Source organism: Mercenaria mercenaria, chromosome 19, assembly GCF_021730395.1.
Source record: "Mercenaria mercenaria strain notata chromosome 19, MADL_Memer_1, whole genome shotgun sequence".
NCBI classification, from domain to species: Eukaryota; Metazoa; Mollusca; class Bivalvia; order Venerida; family Veneridae; genus Mercenaria; species Mercenaria mercenaria.
This window is the reverse complement of record NC_069379.1, coordinates 44,757,241-44,777,165: the sequence shown is the minus strand read 5'-3', so window position 1 is coordinate 44,777,165 and position 19,925 is coordinate 44,757,241. Positions and strand designations below refer to the sequence as shown.

At 33.5% G+C, this 19,925-nt stretch overlaps 1 protein-coding gene across 1 annotated transcript; it reads right to left on the bottom strand.

The window, feature by feature from the left end:
- Positions 1–299: 299 nt before the first annotated feature.
- On the bottom strand, positions 300–6,038 carry LOC128551048 (scavenger receptor cysteine-rich type 1 protein M130-like). Its single transcript, XM_053531339.1, has 7 exons — positions 5,941–6,038; positions 5,041–5,200; positions 4,274–4,434; positions 3,727–3,888; positions 2,378–2,525; positions 1,037–1,206; positions 300–478 (listed from the first exon to the last, which is right to left on the bottom strand). The coding sequence occupies exons 1-7, from the start codon at positions 6,017–6,019 to the stop codon at positions 300–302; spliced, it is 1,059 nt and encodes a 352-aa protein (XP_053387314.1). The 5' UTR covers positions 6,020–6,038.
- Between the last annotated feature and the right edge of the window lie 13,887 nt (positions 6,039–19,925).

Genomic DNA, 19,925 nt, shown 5'->3' with positions numbered 1-19,925 from the left:
ACATACTTTGTTTTTCCGCTTTCATCTTTGATGAATATTTGGATTTTTTAAGTTATTTCAATGCAGATTATATGTGCATTCAGAGGGCGCTTTAAGTTTCAAATAGAAGGCAGCATAAACCTAGTTGGTTGTAGATTTTAGTTTAAATGATTTTAAATCAAAAGTTATGATAAGTAGAACACTACATTTTTGTCTTTTTGATTTTTAGTTTATTCGGTTCGTCTGCGAAGAATTAAAGTTTTCGCTAAAGCCTAGACCTTTATATATTCTTCGCCTAATAAATCAAATTCAAGACTAACCTAATACTCTCTATGTATTTGCCTTGCACCGTGTGTATTGCAGATTGTCCTTGCATCATACAGATCTACATATCTTCTATCTATTGTCCCCCAATGACCATCTACGTATAATTCGATCCGACCGTCGTACGGCCCAGTGCCATTTACAAGTCTCGTATGGGTAATATTTAAAGGAAATACTGTAAAAAGCAACATTGAAGGTCTATTAAAATATATACTCGATGTAAGAAGGATTTCAATGATAGCTTTTGTTTCAGCTGCCTTGAAGATTATTTCGTAAAAACTAGTCCTCATTGCATTTAGTATTGACTTAATACGTGTACCACATGGTAAACATTTGCTTTTCTCGACGAGCAAGATTTGTTAAATGTAAGTTATGTTATGATTCAAAGTTTTAAGAAATCGATACTATTCCTTATGCCCTATTTTCGATACAATATGTTAAAGGTATCCATCTGGAAGTAAAAGGTGTACATGTCTCTGTATATGTATAAAACGAAAACAACAAATAACTAAATCGTTTTAAAGACAGAATGCTATCTTTATACGACAAACCTAATATAAACGAGATTCTCAAATGTAAAATACATCAAATATCCTTAAAACCTAGAAATACTTGTTCTTTGCAAATCTGTTATGCTCTAATTATTGACGATACAGACAAACAATTTAAAAGCAAAGCAATGTCAACACATTATTTCTTACAAGAAAATAATAATAACAAAAATACCCCATACCTCTGCAAACAACAGCTACATCCCGGCTATGATCTGCACATGATACATCTAGGCTATATGCGCACTCATTGATATCTGTCACAGTTCCTTTGCAGTCAAGATTGTCTATATGAACAGGACCTGTTCCTTCTCCATAGGAGTAGGAACTCGTGAAATATGCTTCATACGAACTGTGTGTATAGAAATATCGTCTATTGCATTTCATAATATTGAATTTTATTATAACATGACCTTGGTTTGATTACCAGTGAAACAAAGAAGAAGTTCAAACTTAATTATGACGTCAAACTTTTACATACGTCTGGTTCAAAACTACTCAAAAAGTAAAGCCCTGCATATTTGTAAACAAAAGTAAAATGAACGTGTAAAAATGGAAACAATCAAGACCTTCTTTGGTTTGTTGTCAATTTTCCATGGTTCTCTGTTCAGATTCTCAGGTATAAACTGATTCCTGCGCATCTGAACTCTAAATCGTGATAGATTAGACGACAAAAGCCTCGAATACCTTGAATATTTTTAAGTTAATCCTTATGATGTATAATTTGACTTGATCATATTACGATACCGATGGTTCGCAAAAACCTTATATACTTTTTACCTTTCATCCATACGTATACGTCATTTTCAATAATGATTTGAAACATATGTTTACTGTTTATAGACTATGTTGCTCAATACCGTTGCAGAGTTGAGCTCTTGTGTCGTGAATAGGTATGTTAATAAAATGTGTAGAATATTTTTGGAAGAAACAACGCAAGTGAGTGAATCTATTTATAAGAGGAAATAAAATGTACAACACATAATTTAGAAGCATAAAATGCACCCAAGCAAAAAAAAAATAGCAGACCCGGTTTGAATGTTCATGAGAGGTAATGGAAAATTCAACACCTCTCACGCCCCTAGCACCTGCTTAAGCGGAATTCTATTACACATGTTTAGTATTTGGATCCAAAAGAACCAGAAAATATAACAACACCGAATCTAAGTTCTAGTAAACGAACCTTATATATGAAAAGATAAAAAAAAATGTAACGCTAAGATATTTTAGTCTCTATAATAGTTAGCAACAGTAAGTTATATGTTTAATATAAGTTTCTTTAGATATTTTGCGACTGTTTGCAATACTGATATGTGATGTCGGCATAAATTGATTTAAATCTTATTCAGCGGATCTTTATTAAAATTCATTTAATTTAGTTCAAACATAAAGTGATACACAATAAAAAGTGTTTTATTTATCGACAATTTAAACATTAATAAGATATATCACTTTTTTTTTTTACATTTTTAAAACTATTTTAGGAATTTGCTTTCTTTGAAAAAAATTATAAACATACGTACGTTGTACCATACAGTATATAACATATAGCCCGTGTCTCGTCCCAGCTAAACGATGTACTACAGATTGTTCCCCAAGTTCCATTCATCAGTAACTCAACTCTACCATCATACAGTCCAATGCCATTAGCGAGCCGAATGTCTGTGATATCTGAGAAACGAGTAGTAAATAATCACCGACTATTTGTGATATCTGATAAACGAGTAGTGAAATAATCAACGAATGCCTACTTTATCTGATAGATGAATAGTGGAAAATTATCTAATATATTTGATATTTTATTAACAAGTAGTTAAATCCTGTGATATCTCATAACGAGCAGGAAAATATGATCTCCTGCGATCATATATGATAAACGAGTAAAGGAATAATCACCACATGCCTGTGATATCTGGTAATGGAATAAGAATATACAGTGCAACCTCTGTAGAGCATCATCCTTTGGGAGATACAAATATTAACTGTTATTTAGAGGTTGTTGTTCTGGAGAGGTACATTTGATAGTATAGGGAGCTTAGGGAAATTTTGATGATGTTGTTATAGAGGGTTTATTTGCTGAAGAAAGGGCCGCTCTGGAGAGGTTGTACTGTAATCACAACAACTTAACTATACTGTTTACTTCTTATTTGGTCTTTATAACCATTCACTGAATAATGATGCATGTACCAAATATAAGACTTGTATCAATATACTCAGCTACGAATATTATTTATCTAAAGGCAGTGCTTATTTCTATGTCATGTTATCAGACGTGAACCTTGTTAATTTTATCTTAAAAACAACCTGAAATTACCGTGATTTGACATAATGAAGTATAATGATTATGGCTGAGGTACTTTTGACTCCAGAGGCATAATTTGAATGAATATAGTAGGGTATGATATACTGTAAGAGACGAAGATATTATGATGGTTTTCCTTTATAAGTCCATTTAAAAATACTGTCCCTCGGATCGGATCAATCTTGAATCCAATGGCATAGTTTTAATACCTCTAATACTAGAAGACCGCCAGGTAATACCTCACACCATATTTCTAATCTATACACATGAAGATTTAAAAAAAAAAAAATCCAAACACTTTTACCAAGATGTTGAACGGACGGACGACAGACATCGAATTTCCCCCTTTTGTTTTGAATATCAACAAGTGATATAATCTAAACTCAAGAAGTCGTTTATTTTACTAGAACATTTAAAATGTACACAATCAATAATACTTAAAACTCAAATAACAAATGACGTATAAGTCTATGCAAATACACAATAAGCAAGTGACGTTAAGCCACGTGATTTTTAATCTATGCAGTGCGAAATGTTATCTTAGAAACATTAAAAATGGCACTTTCATACCTGCTGCTGCACAATATATTGACGGTACAGACCATGCCCCTGCTTCACAGACACTTGTATCAATGTTTGACCTGAATCCAGTTTTACATGCTACAGTAAGCACCCTTCCATTCTCTGATATTGACTTTGCGTATCCGTTAGATATATCAACTTCGCCACATTCTGTATCAAAATGTCAATTACCTATCTGTCTAACATATAATGTCAGTAGTCGAAAAATATCTCCACATTAAATGTTGAGCTTTTTACCTCTTATATCAAAATCAAAATATTTGAATATTATAGATTCTCAAAACAAATAGAAGTCGAGAAAATTTATTCTGTTATATTACTGACTAAAATCATAGCAAAATGGAACATCCTGGAGCCTTATTCTAAAACTAGATTCATGTGTGGCCGATGAATCGTATGTTAAGTATTTTAAATTGAACAAGAACAACAGCGTTCCGCTCATAAGCGTATTAGATAGACACCCATAAAGTACACGTGTTCGTTGCATACAGTAGAATCAAAATAATTTCAAATCACCGAGAGATTTGCTACATACCTGTGCAAACAATGCTTATATCCCTAGCATGTGTGCACTGTACATTTACATCAAATTTGCAGTATTTGATATGTTGCTCGTATCCACTGCACTTAAATTCTTGAGCAAATATTGGACCAATTCCTTGTCCATAAAAGGCACCAGAAAAATAGGCTGTCGCTCTGATTAATGGAAAAATGCGGAACGAAACTGATACATGACAGAAAAGATATACAACGTATCAATTTGAGGTGTTACGTATTAAAGAGAGGACCTACAGGGTGTTATATGATTTATTCCTCTCATGAACAGACTATTTCTAAGGATCCTTCATAGAATTAGTTATTTGATAAATATATGCATAATACTATGTCGTAATGTTAACAAAAACATTTTCTAGGAACAAAATTGAAAACATTTATTTGAATCTTGATCTGTAATATGTTCGTAAATGTTGCTTTTATCTAAACAGATATTGAATGCTCAAAATCTTTAGATTTCACTCTCTATCTTATCATCAAAGTTTTAGCCTTATGGCCTTTATCAAAATGATGAAATTTCAAGAAATATTCTGATCTAGTTATTGTCGTTAATTGCATTAAAAACAGAAATGCATTTTTGATAAGGGCTATGGATCCGAAAGATTAATGGAAATTAATGAGATTAACTACAGTGTAAAGTGAAATGTAGTGTCATTGTTCTTGAATGCGTGATCATTTTAACATTATGAATTTCAATTTAAAGCAATACTGGATAAAAGATAAAATAACGAAAATCATTTTACATACTGAAGATTCATTGTTCTACACATGACTTTAGCATCATTCATGTCAAACGAATCATCACAGACCGTTCCCCAAACCCCATTTATACTGACTTCTACACGACCACCAAATGGCCCTGTACCGTTTGCAAGTCGAATTCCACTGATGTCCAAATAATCGCTTGCTATATGAATAAAATGTTCAAAACTAAAAACGTTTTGAAAATATTTTTCAAATACAATAATATATGTCAAATGTCGAGTAATAACAAAAATACAATAGAACGAAAGAACAATAAAACCGTCGGTTTGTTTTTGCCACGCCAGTATGTGTACGCGTTTTACACAAATGAAATAAGTTTTGAATTGTTTTATTTACTCACCTGTTTGAAAGTTATTATGATTTCATTTCAAATTATTATTTATATGTATGAAAGGATCTCATTATACCATGGCAAAAACGCAATCGGCATTGCAGATTGGTATTTTGCTATAATTGCAGAATGCATTGCATGGCAAGATGGCAGATTTTTTTTTTTTACTTTTTCCCTGAAAAAAACGTGTTTCACCTACTTCTGGGCTTATGTACTGTATAAATTTATGCAAATCTATTACTAGCAGATGAAATCATAACACAATATTATAAAGAAAAACCAAGTGCATTAATGTTTGAATAGACAGAACAAAATATAACATTTTAATAATCAGACAAATGATATCAGGACAAGGGAAAATAGTTTAATTAATGTAAAATGTCAACTGCAATGTAATAAATTAGATAGTGAATCAATAAAAACTTCTGACGCTGAAAAAATGCAACAACAGATGACAAATAGTGGAAAACAAATAACTTGAATACAAATGATGTTACGCATTTTATATTTATACTAAATACAAGTATTGCTTTAGAAAACGACCGTCTTACCCGTTGAAATGCCGATCAAGACATGAAACAACAATGCCACGCATACCATGTGCATACTAATGAGTTTCTTGCATGTCATCTTATCTCTTCGTCTCTGCAACATTAAATAAAATACATAAACAGAATATTAAAGGAAATAAGATATGTTAGCGTTACGATTTTTGCTTCCGTCTTTTTTTTTTGTTTGCATTTACATCTAGCTTCAAAACATACGTTCATGGACTCAATGTGCTTTTATCTTAAATTTTATTATTTTCTGGTCTATTTATAATGAGGATTAAATGTTAATATGTAGTTTATTCATTTCGCTTTATGTGAACATGGCCGTTACTCTCATGAGAATACCCAAAAATCTTCTTTTTATTATATCATTCCATTTTATCTTCTACTAGATTTGATTAGCATTTATATTATCAGAATTATCAGAAGTGTCAAGTGTTGGCCACAAAATTTCGTCAATTAGTTATTATTTCTGGTCAACTTAAATGATGGAGTTCAAAGAGTGGTCAAAGAATATAAATGCTTAAAGGGAAAAATACAAAAAGATATTAGGAATAGCTACTGGCAGTATTTAGACACTATAATCTTCACTGTCGACTCCAAACCAGGTCAAAACAAAAAGTTTGACTCATTTGTCAAATCGAATAGGACAGAAAATAGTGGTGTTGCTCCTCTCAAAAGTGAAGGTCAAACAATTGTCGATCCGACAGCAAAAGCAAACATACTCAATCGGCAATTTGAGTCAGTATTCTCACGGCCTCAGCCCCTAAGCTTCGCCCAGTCATGCAAACAACTGCTAACCCCTGTAAATAAACCAGTCATGCCCAAGGTCAACATATCCCAGGAAGGTGTAGAAAAGCTCCTTAAAAGCCTGGATCCAAGTAAAGTCTCTTGCCCAGATGAACTGCCACCTAGGTTATTGAAGGAACTATACTTAGAAATAGCCCCTGTCCTTACCTACATATTCCAAATCTCCCTCAATACTGGTATTGTCCCCAGTGACTGGAAGCATGCAGTCACTGCCCCTGCATATAGAAAAAAGGCCCTAAGTGTAAACCCTCTAATTACCGCCCCATATCCCTCACATGTATTGCCTCTAAGTTAATGGAACACATTCTCGTTTCCAACATCATGTCCTTCTATGATCAGTTTAACATTCTCAGTCCCTACCAACACGGCTTCAGGTCAAAACACAGCTGTGAAACCCAGCTAATAAGTTTTCCCAAGAAGTCAGTGACAGCTTAGAACAAGGTCAACAAACAGATATCATAGTCATGGACTTCAGCACAGCTTTCGATAAGGTAGATCATCACAAACTAGTCAACAAGTTACAGAGACTAGGTGTCAATCCACAGGTCACTTTTTGGGTCAAGTCCTTCCTTCAGGGTCGCACTCAGCAGGTTGTCGTCGAAGGTCACAATTCAGACAATCTCCCCGTCCTCTCTGGTGTCCCACAAGGCTCGGTCCTCGGACCTTGCCTTTTCCTCTCGTACATAAATGATCTGCCTGAAAGTGTGAAAGGCAAGGTGAGGCTGTTCGCAGATGATACAATAGTCTATGTTACGGTCAAATCAAACAGTGATGCCCAAGCCCTACAGCAAGATCTTTTCAGTCTCGAAACCTGGGAGTCTGACTGGTCCATGGAATTCAACCCAGATAAGTGCGAAGTCCTAAGAATCAGTCGCAAAAGAAACCCTGTAATATTCCCTTACAAGCTGCATGACATCGAGTTAAAATCGGCTGATTCTGCCAAATATTTATGCGTAACCATTAGTAAAGACCTATCATGGACCAATCATATCAATAATGGTACATCAAAAGCAAAATATTCCCTAAGATTCCTCAAACGTAATGTCAAAACCCCAAATAAAAGAGTCAAAGAGGTTGCATATAAAAACCTATGTTAGACCCCAGTTAGAGTACTGTTCCACCATATGGCATCCATGGCAAAAATACCTAATCCATAAAATTGAGCAAGTTCAAAGATCTGCAGCAAGATATGTCTATGACGACTACAATTACACCAGTAGTGTCTCCAAAATGATAAATGAACTAAACTGGCAAACCCTAGAACAACGCCGTAAGATCAGCTCAGTTACTATGTTATACAAGATCCAACAACACCTTGTTTTTGTTTACCACAGTCACCTTAGACCTACCAGAAACTTAAACTACTTGATACCGTATTCAAAGACACATTATCATGCAAACTCCTTTTTTCGCAGAAGCATACGTCTGTGGAACAGTCTCCCCGTGTCTTTGCAAGCTAGTCCCAGCTTAGAAGTATTTGTTGGGCAGCTACCACCCTTCTATCAGTTCTAATGCAACTTCCTGCTTTTACTTTTTAACCTGACCTGTAAAATAGTTCTTTTACTTTATCTTTGAGATGCACATAATCTCTGTATTCTTATTATTTTTAACAGCTATCCCTGACAAAGCGCCTGCTAGTTATAATCGATAACGATTGTTAAGCAGTATAACATAGACATAGATTGCAGTATTTAAATTTCAGTACTATTAATTTCATATACTTCTATTACATTTACTGAATCCAAAGAATGTGATTTAAGGACACGTCACGGCTGAGATAGTTTAGCATTATTGCAATACACAGTCGGTACTAAAATTGTGTTTCCAATACATGTGCTCATAAGATAAATCCTCAATATCTATGGGAAAATAAGGGGTGTGTTTGGTATGATTGCAACACTGCAAGTTGCTTTATAATTAGTGACAAATCCCTGAAATAATAGGAATTCGTACGTGACTTCGACAGACTAAACGACAATCAGATAACAATATATACTTATATTGTTTTTATTCACGGATTGTAAGCTACAATATAGAATAACCTTTTTTAAAGAAAATTCAACTAGAAGCTAGAAATAACAGAAAAAAATAGGTCATGAGTCATAATATACCTATCAAAATTTGTCATTTGTTTTCACGAGCTGTCAAAATATTTTTTATCTCTCTATTCTGCAAATGCATTGTTTTTGTAACTATCTTGGTCGGATATTGTAGTGTGTAACTTACTCAATCTGACTAAAGTACATATCCTATTACGCTACGCTAGGATCTGACAACGAGCTATTGATAGCCTCGTTCTGACGACCCTTTCGCTAGCCAATCTAAAACTAACTTACAAAATTCTGTAAGCTTTAAAAAGCCTTGGCTTTTGATATCTACAATTTTTATGTCGAAAGATGTCAGATAGCCGGTTAGCTCAGTCGGTAGGGCACTTGCTCTTTAAGCGAGAGGTCCCAGGTTCGAGCCCTGGATTTACTGCAAATTTTTCTTACTCTTTGACATTCGAACAAGTTGTCTGACTGGTTAGAAAAAAAATAGATTTGCGAACATAAAAATAGCAATACTGGAAATCCAAAATATACAGAAGACGAACGTGAATGGGTCGTTCTCAGATCTTCGTTTAGAAAATCAAGTATTTTAGTCAGATTGTAACTTACTTTACATTCAACAGTAACATTTGTGCTTAAATTGTTTTGTTGAGCTCTGAAATCACGTCTGAATTTCTATTGTTTTAGTTTATTGTCTGTTATAACGGTACCAAACCTCAATATTAAGATATACGAATTTGTCCTCTCTGGTAGACAAAGGAAACTATTTGGTTGAATCATAATCATTTTTGGAAAAAAATGAATATTCTTTGCGGTTTTTTTTTGTTATTCACCGGAAATTCAAAACGAGACATCACCTTAACGTTTATACTATGTTTGAATTGTGTTTCTGACTAGGAAATTGTATACCCTGCATGATAAAATTATTCTTTTTTTAAATGCTGTCCTTGCTTTTGCTGTTGCTTTTCTATTACTTACTTGCTATATAACAATCATTTACAAATGAAATAAATTTCTAAAAAAAAATAAAAAACAGAAAGAATATGTTGATAGCAGTTTAGGTTTATAATTATATTACGTGTAGAGAAAGACCTTCATAATGTAGAGATAGACCCTAAAATTTTCAATGATAGAAACACATTAAATAAAGTCTAGAAATTGATTTCCAAGTCCTTGACATAACCAAAAATGATTTCACAAATGTGAAATTTATGATAGTTTTGTTAATATCAATTACAGAAGTTTAAATATTTAACTCTGTTTAAAGTTGTGATCCACATAGAATGACAACTCTTGCCTTGGGCTAGTACTCATAAGCAGATATATCTATTAGTTTACTTCCCTTGCAATTACACAAATGAGTGGAAAATGAAAACGGTTTAAGACACAATATGATACATTTTTGCACAACAAAAACATTTAGGATTTACTCATATGTATTTGATTTACCCCTCAAAACCTGCTTCATATGATTTTGTCAACTTACTTATGGTGAAAAAATAACTTTTATCATGCAACTACTATGCAAAGTGCCTGATATCACTTGCCTGATATTTAATTTTGTTATCAGGTCATTGACCTGATATCAAAATTAAGCTTGACGGACTAGTTTTTACATCAGTTTCCTTCCAGATTGAATTTTATTACAGAGTCCAGTTTCGATGTTGCACAACTTTTTTTTTTCTAAATAGATTCTGTAATCTCAACAAATTTCCTTGAATATGGCTGTCTCTAATTTTATCACACAGACAATAGCACTGAATGACGTCACTGTGAAACGTTCATCATGACATCACAATGTTTACATGGATCGATTCTCGGAAAGGTTTACAATACATTTGACAATGTATGATATACTTATTCTTGATTTATGCCTTATTTAAGGCATGCACATTTTATCAAGTATTAGCAAAAGTATTTGTGTTAATTATTATTCTTGAATCAGATAATTATAATTCTTGGGTCAGTGTAAATTTCGTGATTTTAAAAACTATAAAGTCTGGAACTGGAAGTGAAATTTTCAGGGCTTTGGACATGAGTCAAATGTTTCATGATAGATCTATGGAAATAAAGCATGTTCTGGATAATTCAAGAGGATGATTTTTTATTTTTACGCAGGTAAGAGTTTATTTCATTGTTATTTTTTTTACAAGAATATCAGAAAGTAAAAAACATTGTCGGAGTTGAATTCAATATGGCTGCCGTATTGTTTCGTTCAGAAGTTTCAGGGGCGGATGAATTTTCAAACTCGTAAATAATAAATTTAATTTTTTGCTTCAGAAGACATTTTCTTACGAAAAAAAAGATGAAGACATGTTTTTCTAGGCAGTTTGTATGAGTTTCATGATAAATAGAATCGGTTCCCTCACCCCTTCCAGCCCATATCAGCCTCGACCTGATAACATTGATATCAAAAGACAGTAGCCTGTTATTCTCTATTTAACAAGCCGATAATAAAATGAAATACTTGTAAGTATTTTATAGTGCAGATAGTATAGTTTTGCTTGTATCAACATGTCACATTAGAATCACTTTTGTAATACAGAACACCTGGTAGGATTAGTGAGGTGCAATTATATTGATCTCTATTTCCTATGCCTACATAATGTAGGTCAAACGGTGTGTTTTTCAGCTTTTGTGGTGGAAGAAGACCCCTGGTGCCCCTTAAGTTTAAGGCACTTTCTGGCATGTGGGTGGACATACCAACCTTCCTTTGACCTGTGATGGCTTCCTGGTATATGGAATTCTTCATCTTAAGTGAGATTTCGAGCCATTCGAACTAAGCGATCTGAACCAAATGACCAGGAGAGGGCTCAGTTTTGTAGTGTTTGTTAGCACTTTGGGTTATCTCCTTCTTGAACTTATATCTATTAATGAACAAAGTGTTATTAAATTGTCATGGTCCATTAGAAGAATTTAGCATTTAGTATCTGTTATCTGTTATTAATGTATGACGTATTTCCTTTAAATCTGCTGTAGTTACGTGGGTTGGATTAGAGTTATGAAAAAGTAAATGCGTATTGACAGACTTAATTTGCAGCATAGACTTTGCATCTCCTATCGGACAAATTTCGAGTATGCTGTCACAATATTTAGACGTGTTCTATGCTTCTGAAAGATTTTCTTTAAAATAACATACTGTCAAGAAACGAAGTCCAGACGAGTTGTATTTCTACTTCATCTTTATCTCCGTCTGCAATTGATCTTTCATAACATTTACTAAATTTACTACATATATTTGCGGCTACTACATTGCAACATGTAAGAATTATGTACATTTGGTGATAAAACATGATTTCTTTATACACATGAACCTTTTGTTTTTGTCTTAAAAGGAGGGAGATCGTGATAATTAATGATATTTTGATTCACCGCAAGACATGTTTTCTAGCTGAATACATTCACAAGTTTCATTCCAGCGGTACCATTTTTGGTAATTGTAATGCAAACGCATGAATAAATCCATAATGAAATCATGTTTTTGCACAATGAATTGTTAAATTGCATGAAGTTAAAAAGAGTAGCTTCTTGTCCATTTTGAAAAGCAATATTCGTTCTGTTATGTTATGTATTTAAACCAGGCGTATCAGATTTAATATTTTAAATTCAACAAGAATTAGACTACCTATTGAAATTCTTTAAAACAGCTAAAATAAGTTAATGTAACTCAGTGTATACTACTGATTCGCAAGCTCAAAAGGTACTCCATGACTGTTTACATACATTAATTCTTCTTGGGCGGGCGTCTTGGTAGAACCACCGACTTTCCACTAGCCAGTTTGATGGCTTCCTCTTATGTAAAAGTCACAGCCCTGAGTAAGGCTCGAACTCATATGGGTAAGGGGCAAGTGATTCGAAGTCAGCGACTATCTTGTTAACTTGTAGATCATGTCACTAAGTGAATATATGACAAAACTGTCCAATTGTAAAGGTTACCATCGAGAAAAATAAAACAAAGAAACAACAGACAATTGTAAAGAGCAGACCTTTATGATTTTTTTCATGTATTGGAAGGTAGTTCATATGGTGACTGGTTCCATCTTAATTACATAATAAATGATTATATCACATTTCATGTAACCTAATACATGGAAATTTTATTTGTTTATAACAAGGACAGAAGAGAAAGTTTTAATTTTACAAAGGATCATTTTACAGTTTTCATTGTGAAAGAAAAAGTATCAGTTCAAAATATTTTGGAACGTTTAAAGGACATTAAATGGTCGGGTAAAGTTTATCTGGTGAATAAAATTATTTCTTTAAGCTATGTATTTCTCATCATAACATGTAGAAAGCACTATTTTTGCAATCTTGTATTATTCACTACCATTCATTTTCATGAATTATTATTCTCGTTGCAGCTCAATAAATTCTTACAGCATTTTTAATAAAAACATAGACATACAAGTCAATATGTCTGATATATTTCCGATTTTGCGAAAAGCATACGCTTTTTCTTTGGAAAATATATTCATACTCACTACCTGTCATCCATTAAATAAACGGTTAAAGCAAGACATTTGTGTATATATACAGATTCTGGTTGAATTATCAAGAAGTTTTATCAAACATTCCTGAAGTAAATTACCGTATAGAGAGAATAGGACTTACAGAGCGTGATTGTTTATCATAGTTACAGCTGACTTCGAGGGTATGAATGTAGTGTTGCATCTGGTGTATTGTGGATGCAATATTTTGATGAAATATAAATCTATGAATCTATTAAGCGACACAGAAAAAAGTTCAAGCGCGGTTATGAAAAATGCAATAATCTTTGTACCATATAGACAAACGAAACTGAAGTAAGTTAAAAACTGAATAAAGCTGTTAATCTATTTAGATATCATTCACTGATAGGTAACCATTATTTATAGTTTACAGTTGTTCTTTTGAAAAATTAATAAATTTGTTAACCTTTTAGATGATATGCACTGATTAAATTTCATTACAGTCGCAAAAATGTGTCATTTAAGGATATGTGATTGAAAACCTACCGCTGTGAATATACATTTCTGTAATACAATATAATTTTTTAGAAAAATAATACATCGTTAAGACAGCTGCACGAACATCGATCCATGCAACAAGTCCTAAAAGATACTGTTTCAAGATGTAAATCAAGACACTGTTAAAACTGAATTGCAATCATTTTAAAATTGCAATACACTAAACGTTTTAAAGGGGATTAAAGTGTATGCAAAATGCAAACTTCCTGATAAACATTCCAACCCTTTAAAACCCTTTCGTTCATATACAGTCAATCCTGGATTAAGCAGCCAGGCAAGGGATGCAACCAAAGCCAGGTGACCACTTAACGGAGGGTTATATTCTTCTTCTTGGGGGCTTACAGATGTAGTTCATATTTGTTCAAATTGTGGTGTATTATAAAGGGCAATATAATAAATGTATAATCATGTTGTATTCTTTTTTACAGGGACGATTATCGTAATCATCATCTCCAACAACTAAAAAAGCATAAAGCAGAAAAACAGCCGATGTTTTATTATTAAAATATAAAACTTTATAGCAATATTCATACATGTAGTCAAAGCTGGCTAAATTACCATCAATAAAATGTATAGTATACATGTATAATACATCATAATAGTCATCATCATCATCATCCTAGATGTAGCTCACAGTCCTAAATCTAAATGATATCATCACAATCATTGTCTTAAACAATTACTTTCTCTGAAAAAAGTCACCAATCTTCGTCTGCTTCTCAGTGGCTTCAACTCTCATTTGTATGAATAAGTCGTCATAGTTCATGACCATGTTAAGCATGGGCAACTGGTCCTTAACAACTGCATAATTCTTTAGTAAGTTTTTGCAGACACTCTGCCACATCACTAACAGTAATACATGTGAGTTCTGATTGTACCTCAGTGTCAGTCTTCTCAACCTCGCACTCTGCTTCCTCCTCGAGATCCTTTAAGATATCGTTAGCATTCCGATCCCAGTCAGTCATGCCATTGTTGCAGGTAGAATACTCTTGATCAATTTCTACAAGATCCTTAAAATTACAGTCAAACAACTCACTAGCCATCTTGAGGACAACAAGCGGGCAGTCATCATCCAAGTCTAAGTCATCATCACTAGAATCATTAGAAATCACACTGTTAGACAGAACCTCTGGTGTAACGCTACACTTACAAAGCACTTAAAAATGGTCTGCGTCTCAACCTTTTTCCAGGCTGCGGATATCCAATAGATAGCACGGAGAACACTGATGTCACGTAGAATTTCTTGTCCAAGCTTTGTAGGGTTCTTCCCAATCTCAAAGATGATATGCTTTAGCTGTTTATGAAATTATCTGGGTGGTTGAAAGTTAGCACTCAGCTATCTTCTCTGCATTTTCTTACCTCTAAAGTGATATCTGGGGGAACTGGAGCGTTGTCAAACAACAGCAGGATCTTGCGATTTTGGGCGCCCATTTTCCGGTCCAGTTTTTCAATCCAGTCTTTCATGAGAGGAGTTAACATGCACGCTTTGTTGTTTGCTTCGTAGTGGACAAGCAACTTATTGGTACTCATGCGGCCAAAACAACGAGGTTTCTTCGACTTCCCGATGATCGGTGGTGTCAATTTCCCGCCTGTAAAAAAAGACAGAACAACAAAATTAAATCATTTTATCATTTTTTTAAAGAAACTTATAAAAACTGTTCTCTTTGTAGCAATGAGTCTGCTAGTTCAATTAATTGGTCACGGCCGCAGCGAGATAGTTTTTGCAGTTTGACAATAAAAAAAAATCATATCTATAAAAGTGGTCAATCTGGAAAACGTAGTTGAATAGGTTATGAGTCTGCAATGGTTAGATTGTTTCTTCATGCTGGAAATGGATTCCAACAAATTATATGCAGTCGATATACCTAAGCATAAGTCCTGTGAAACGTTTTCTTATCGCTGAAATATCCGAAATGTTGTCAGTATTTTCATCCTGGCTATTTTCTGTATCTCGGACATTATGCACATAATGGTAAAACCCGGACAGCACCAACACCGCGAGTTGCTAGTTTTAGCTGTGGAATCTCCAAAACTGGCTTCTTAAATTTCGGAAACTTAAAAGTTTCAGAAAATGACTGTTTATGAAAGTTAATTTATAAATCATTTTACGTTACATACCTATTATAGACGCACACAAGGCCAGTGTGATTCGTTGCTTAGATCGTTTTCCTCCCGAGCACGTTTCTCCTTTCTTGAAGTAAGTCGACTTTGTTGTACCGCGATAAAAGAAACCCGTTTCACCCATGCTGAAGATATATTCGTGAGCGTAACACTGACACACCCCTGGAATACTGTCTTTCCACTGCTTAACATTAACACTGCTTACTTCCCCGCGTTCACCAACCGCGTCTTAAACACAATGTTATTACGTTTCACGAAAGCTTCAAGCCACCCATTACTGTCCTTAAACTCCTGGCCTTTTCCTGCATCATAGGCCCAGATATATTAATAAGGCGTGCGGTAGCGTCCATAAATCACCGATACACGAGACAGTCCGATTCACTGTACTCCGTCTCCTTCTTGTGACGTTTCAATGTTAAATTTCCATTAGATTCATATTCATTCATAACTTCACGTTTCCTTTACAATACATTTTTGCGTACGTCCGACACCCTGGCCACAACACGAGAACTTTTCCCAGTTACCAAAAGTTTTAAATATTTCACTCTCTCCTCTAACGTCATACACTTTCGCTTAGCACTAGACATTATTCTAAGATTAGCAATGAACGATGTTAACAGTAGCACAGACTTTTGAAAGAATGAGTGTTTAAGGACAGTTCATAATCAATTAGAATTTTGAAGAAATGCTTCGTCAACAAGTTTGCAAATGTGCGATTTACATTCTTTATTCAATGCCACCTAAATACGTCATGGCAAATATCAACAATTATCAATAAATTTTCGAACAATAACTACCGATTCCACTGCGAAAAACAAATGTAAACTGCTTTTATTCTTTATTGTGTTTAGTTGGCGATTAGATATTATTAGAATTATATGATCAAACATTACAACATCTCAAAGTAATTTGAATAAAAACACTTACTTCATTTAATCAGATGTCATAATTGCACATCAAATATACGGCATATATTGTCTACCGGCCACGTGTCTACTACCATCGGTGGTTGATTTCTTATTTGTTACTATGGATACGGCTTGAAATTTAGCAACTTGTTAAATATAATTTTATACATGGCCACGGGACCGACTGCAGATCGTTTTAGGCTTTGGGAGACGATTTGAGTGGCCGCTCGCCGCGGACAGCAGGTGACCGCCAAATCAAGGTATAAAGTAAAGCGAATGTCGTCAGGAGCGTCTCAAACTGACCGTTAACGTCAGGTGACTGCCGAATCAAGGTGGCCGTTAAGGCAGGTTAGACTGTAGCTTAATGATGAAATGTATCATTTTTTTTAATTTATAATTATATCAAAAAGAAAAGTTCATGCTGAACTTTAGTTTTAAAATGTAGGCCCCGTGTTCACGAAACATTTACAGTCTCAGCTGAGTTTGATAATGACACTTAATTTTTCATTTATAGCTAAATAGCATGTTTAAGACTAAATTTTAAGTTGATAACTATTTTAAAGTGATTATTCGGTACTGATGGTTAGTCTCATTTGGAATTTAACCTTGAAGTTTTGGTTTAACTGATATTAAAATTTCAAACACGGGGCCTGATCATTGGTTTATAATACCAATATCTTGCTATATATCCAACAAACAACGTGGCATGCCACTTCGAGCTTTCTTCTTGTATAACTAAGCGCCTTAAACGACACGTAATTTTAATATCTTTATGTCTTTATTTTGAAATGATGGTGTCTCGAAGCGGGCGCTCTTCCGCTAGGCCACCAAGGCCGTCGTCGCTTATACGTATATATTTTCTAAATTCTGACTGGAACTATTTCAACTAAATTTTCTATCCATAAGATTGATTGAAGAAAATCGATGTGTTCTTCCTAAACGTCACTGATATATTAATTTGATACCGATGCCGAACTATATATATATATATATATATATATATATATATATATATATATATATATATATATATATATATATATATATATATATATATATATAATTGGTTTTTTTTTCGATTAAAGGATGGAAGTGTGTACTTCTGGCACCTTTTGTTTTATAATATCAATTATTCTTATATGAGGCCTAAAAAATTCTTTGTTTCCAGTAACAAGCTCAAAAACATTAGGGTAGGCAGGTAGGAATTATTTATTTTTTAGAATTTTTATTAACGGAAACTTTTTGGAAATTATTTTTGTGTCAAAAAATGAATACAGATAAGGGGGTAATGCCATTAGAGCAGCAGGAAGTTGATTTCTAATATCACTGACCATGTGTAAAGCATAAAAAGTGCAGTCTGGCAACTTTTTGTCAAAAAGTTGAAACAATTATTCTCCAAGGCCATAAAAACATTTAGGATCGGGCCAAAAATTTAGGGTAGGTCGGGATACCGGAAACAAACAATATCTTTTAAGCCTTACATATCGTAGCAGAGCAATGAAAATATATAATGATTTTAAATAACGTTTGTTTGAACATTATTTTTACATATTAATTTTGCAAATAATTAACACACACTTATCTTACATTAATCTTATACTAACTAGAAAAAGAGGAGATTTAAAAACATACTTAGCTTAAGCCATTTATCCATAAAAAACTTGAAAATCAACGATACCAGTGTCAGGGTTGCGCGATAGAATAACACGGAAGAGAAAATATAGGATTTTTATTTTCTGCGCATTAACCATCACATTGACATCTTAACTAATTTTAAGTTTAAATCATTTTGTAAGTTTATTACCCCTATAGCAGATTTTTGTCAGTATAACACAGGAATGTTCTTCTCTGATTTCATTCATTGGGTAACTTCATCTTTAACAATTTGCATTATATCATTTACATCAGTTGCATAGAATGTTACACTTTACATAAAAATTAATGTCTTTGATAGGGGAAAGCGTCCTGCAGTAAGATTGTCTAAATCATACAGCTTAAAAAATCACATACGCAGCTGTTTTTCTCTATTTAAACTCGAATTTTATATCGACTGTTCTCAATTTAATAAATTATTTTGAAAATATAAATAAATAAAGTCTACAAAGGAACCTTAGGGTATTAGTTCACTAATAGAGAACCTCCTTTTTGAAGAGTATTCAATTCTTACCATAAACCTACTTTTACTGCAATTCTTAGGTGGGGGGGGGGGGGGGGGGGGGCGTGAAAGCCCTACTGGAACCATTTTTCCCCCTTATTTTCCTTTTTTTCTAGTAAGTTTTTACTTCTTTCAAGACTTATTATTGATTTCTTGTACAAAAATGGAAAAAGATGAATCTTATAAGCGATTTCTTGGTGTACAGAGTGATTTTACTACTTAAACAGAAGGGGTAGAGTTACACATCTTTAAAAATATTGAGTTACACGCGGTAAAAGTTCTCTATTTTGCTTTCACTCTTAGATTATATATTGTGGAAGAAATTTAGGTAGGTTTTACGTCTGCCCTAAGGATATTTTTAAATGGAGTAAGCAAAATTCAAAACAGAAACACAGCATTCGAACTTATTTTTTCAATGTTGAAGTATGAATTCTGTCTCATTAAATCCGTTTACTTGAGGCACCATAGAAAAAAATGATATTGACATTTTTATTTTGTGTTTTATAATTGTTTACCAATAGTTTGATGTTTCTTTTATTAAAATTAATGGTCAAATTAGTTCTTTGCGAACGTTTTGGATAGTGGCTATCACTTTGAAATTTGTCTCTACTTGAGCTTGAGGAGATACCATAAGTTATACAAAATTTATAAAAAACGGCACGGTAAAAGTTGTTTAAAAATTGAAAAATAGTGCAAAACACGGTTACCTTTCAGAATATACCAAACAAAAGCCATTTCGTAAACATTACTATTAGTGCTCTAATACCTTAAGAAAAACAATATATGGTCAAGGCAGTTATGAAAAAAGCAACACCCTTTACGCCTCCCCGGCACATGCAATAGTGTATACAGGAGTAATAAACATAAGATGTTGATTTAATTGGATTAAGTTCACTGATAGATAATTATTTATTACAGTCTTTAGTTATCTTCGTGA

Coding starts and splice junctions, on each gene's coding strand:
- LOC128551048 (XM_053531339.1), bottom strand. CDS start 6,019: ATGACATGCAAGAAACTCATTAGTATGCACATGGTATGCGTGGCATTG. Junction 4,435..5,040: donor TGTAGAACAATGAATCTTCA/GTATGTAAAATG, acceptor TCCATTAATCAG/AGCGACAGCCTATTTTTCTG. Junction 479..1,036: donor TGTAGCTGTTGTTTGCAGAG/GTATGGGGTATT, acceptor TGCTTTTTACAG/TATTTCCTTTAAATATTACC.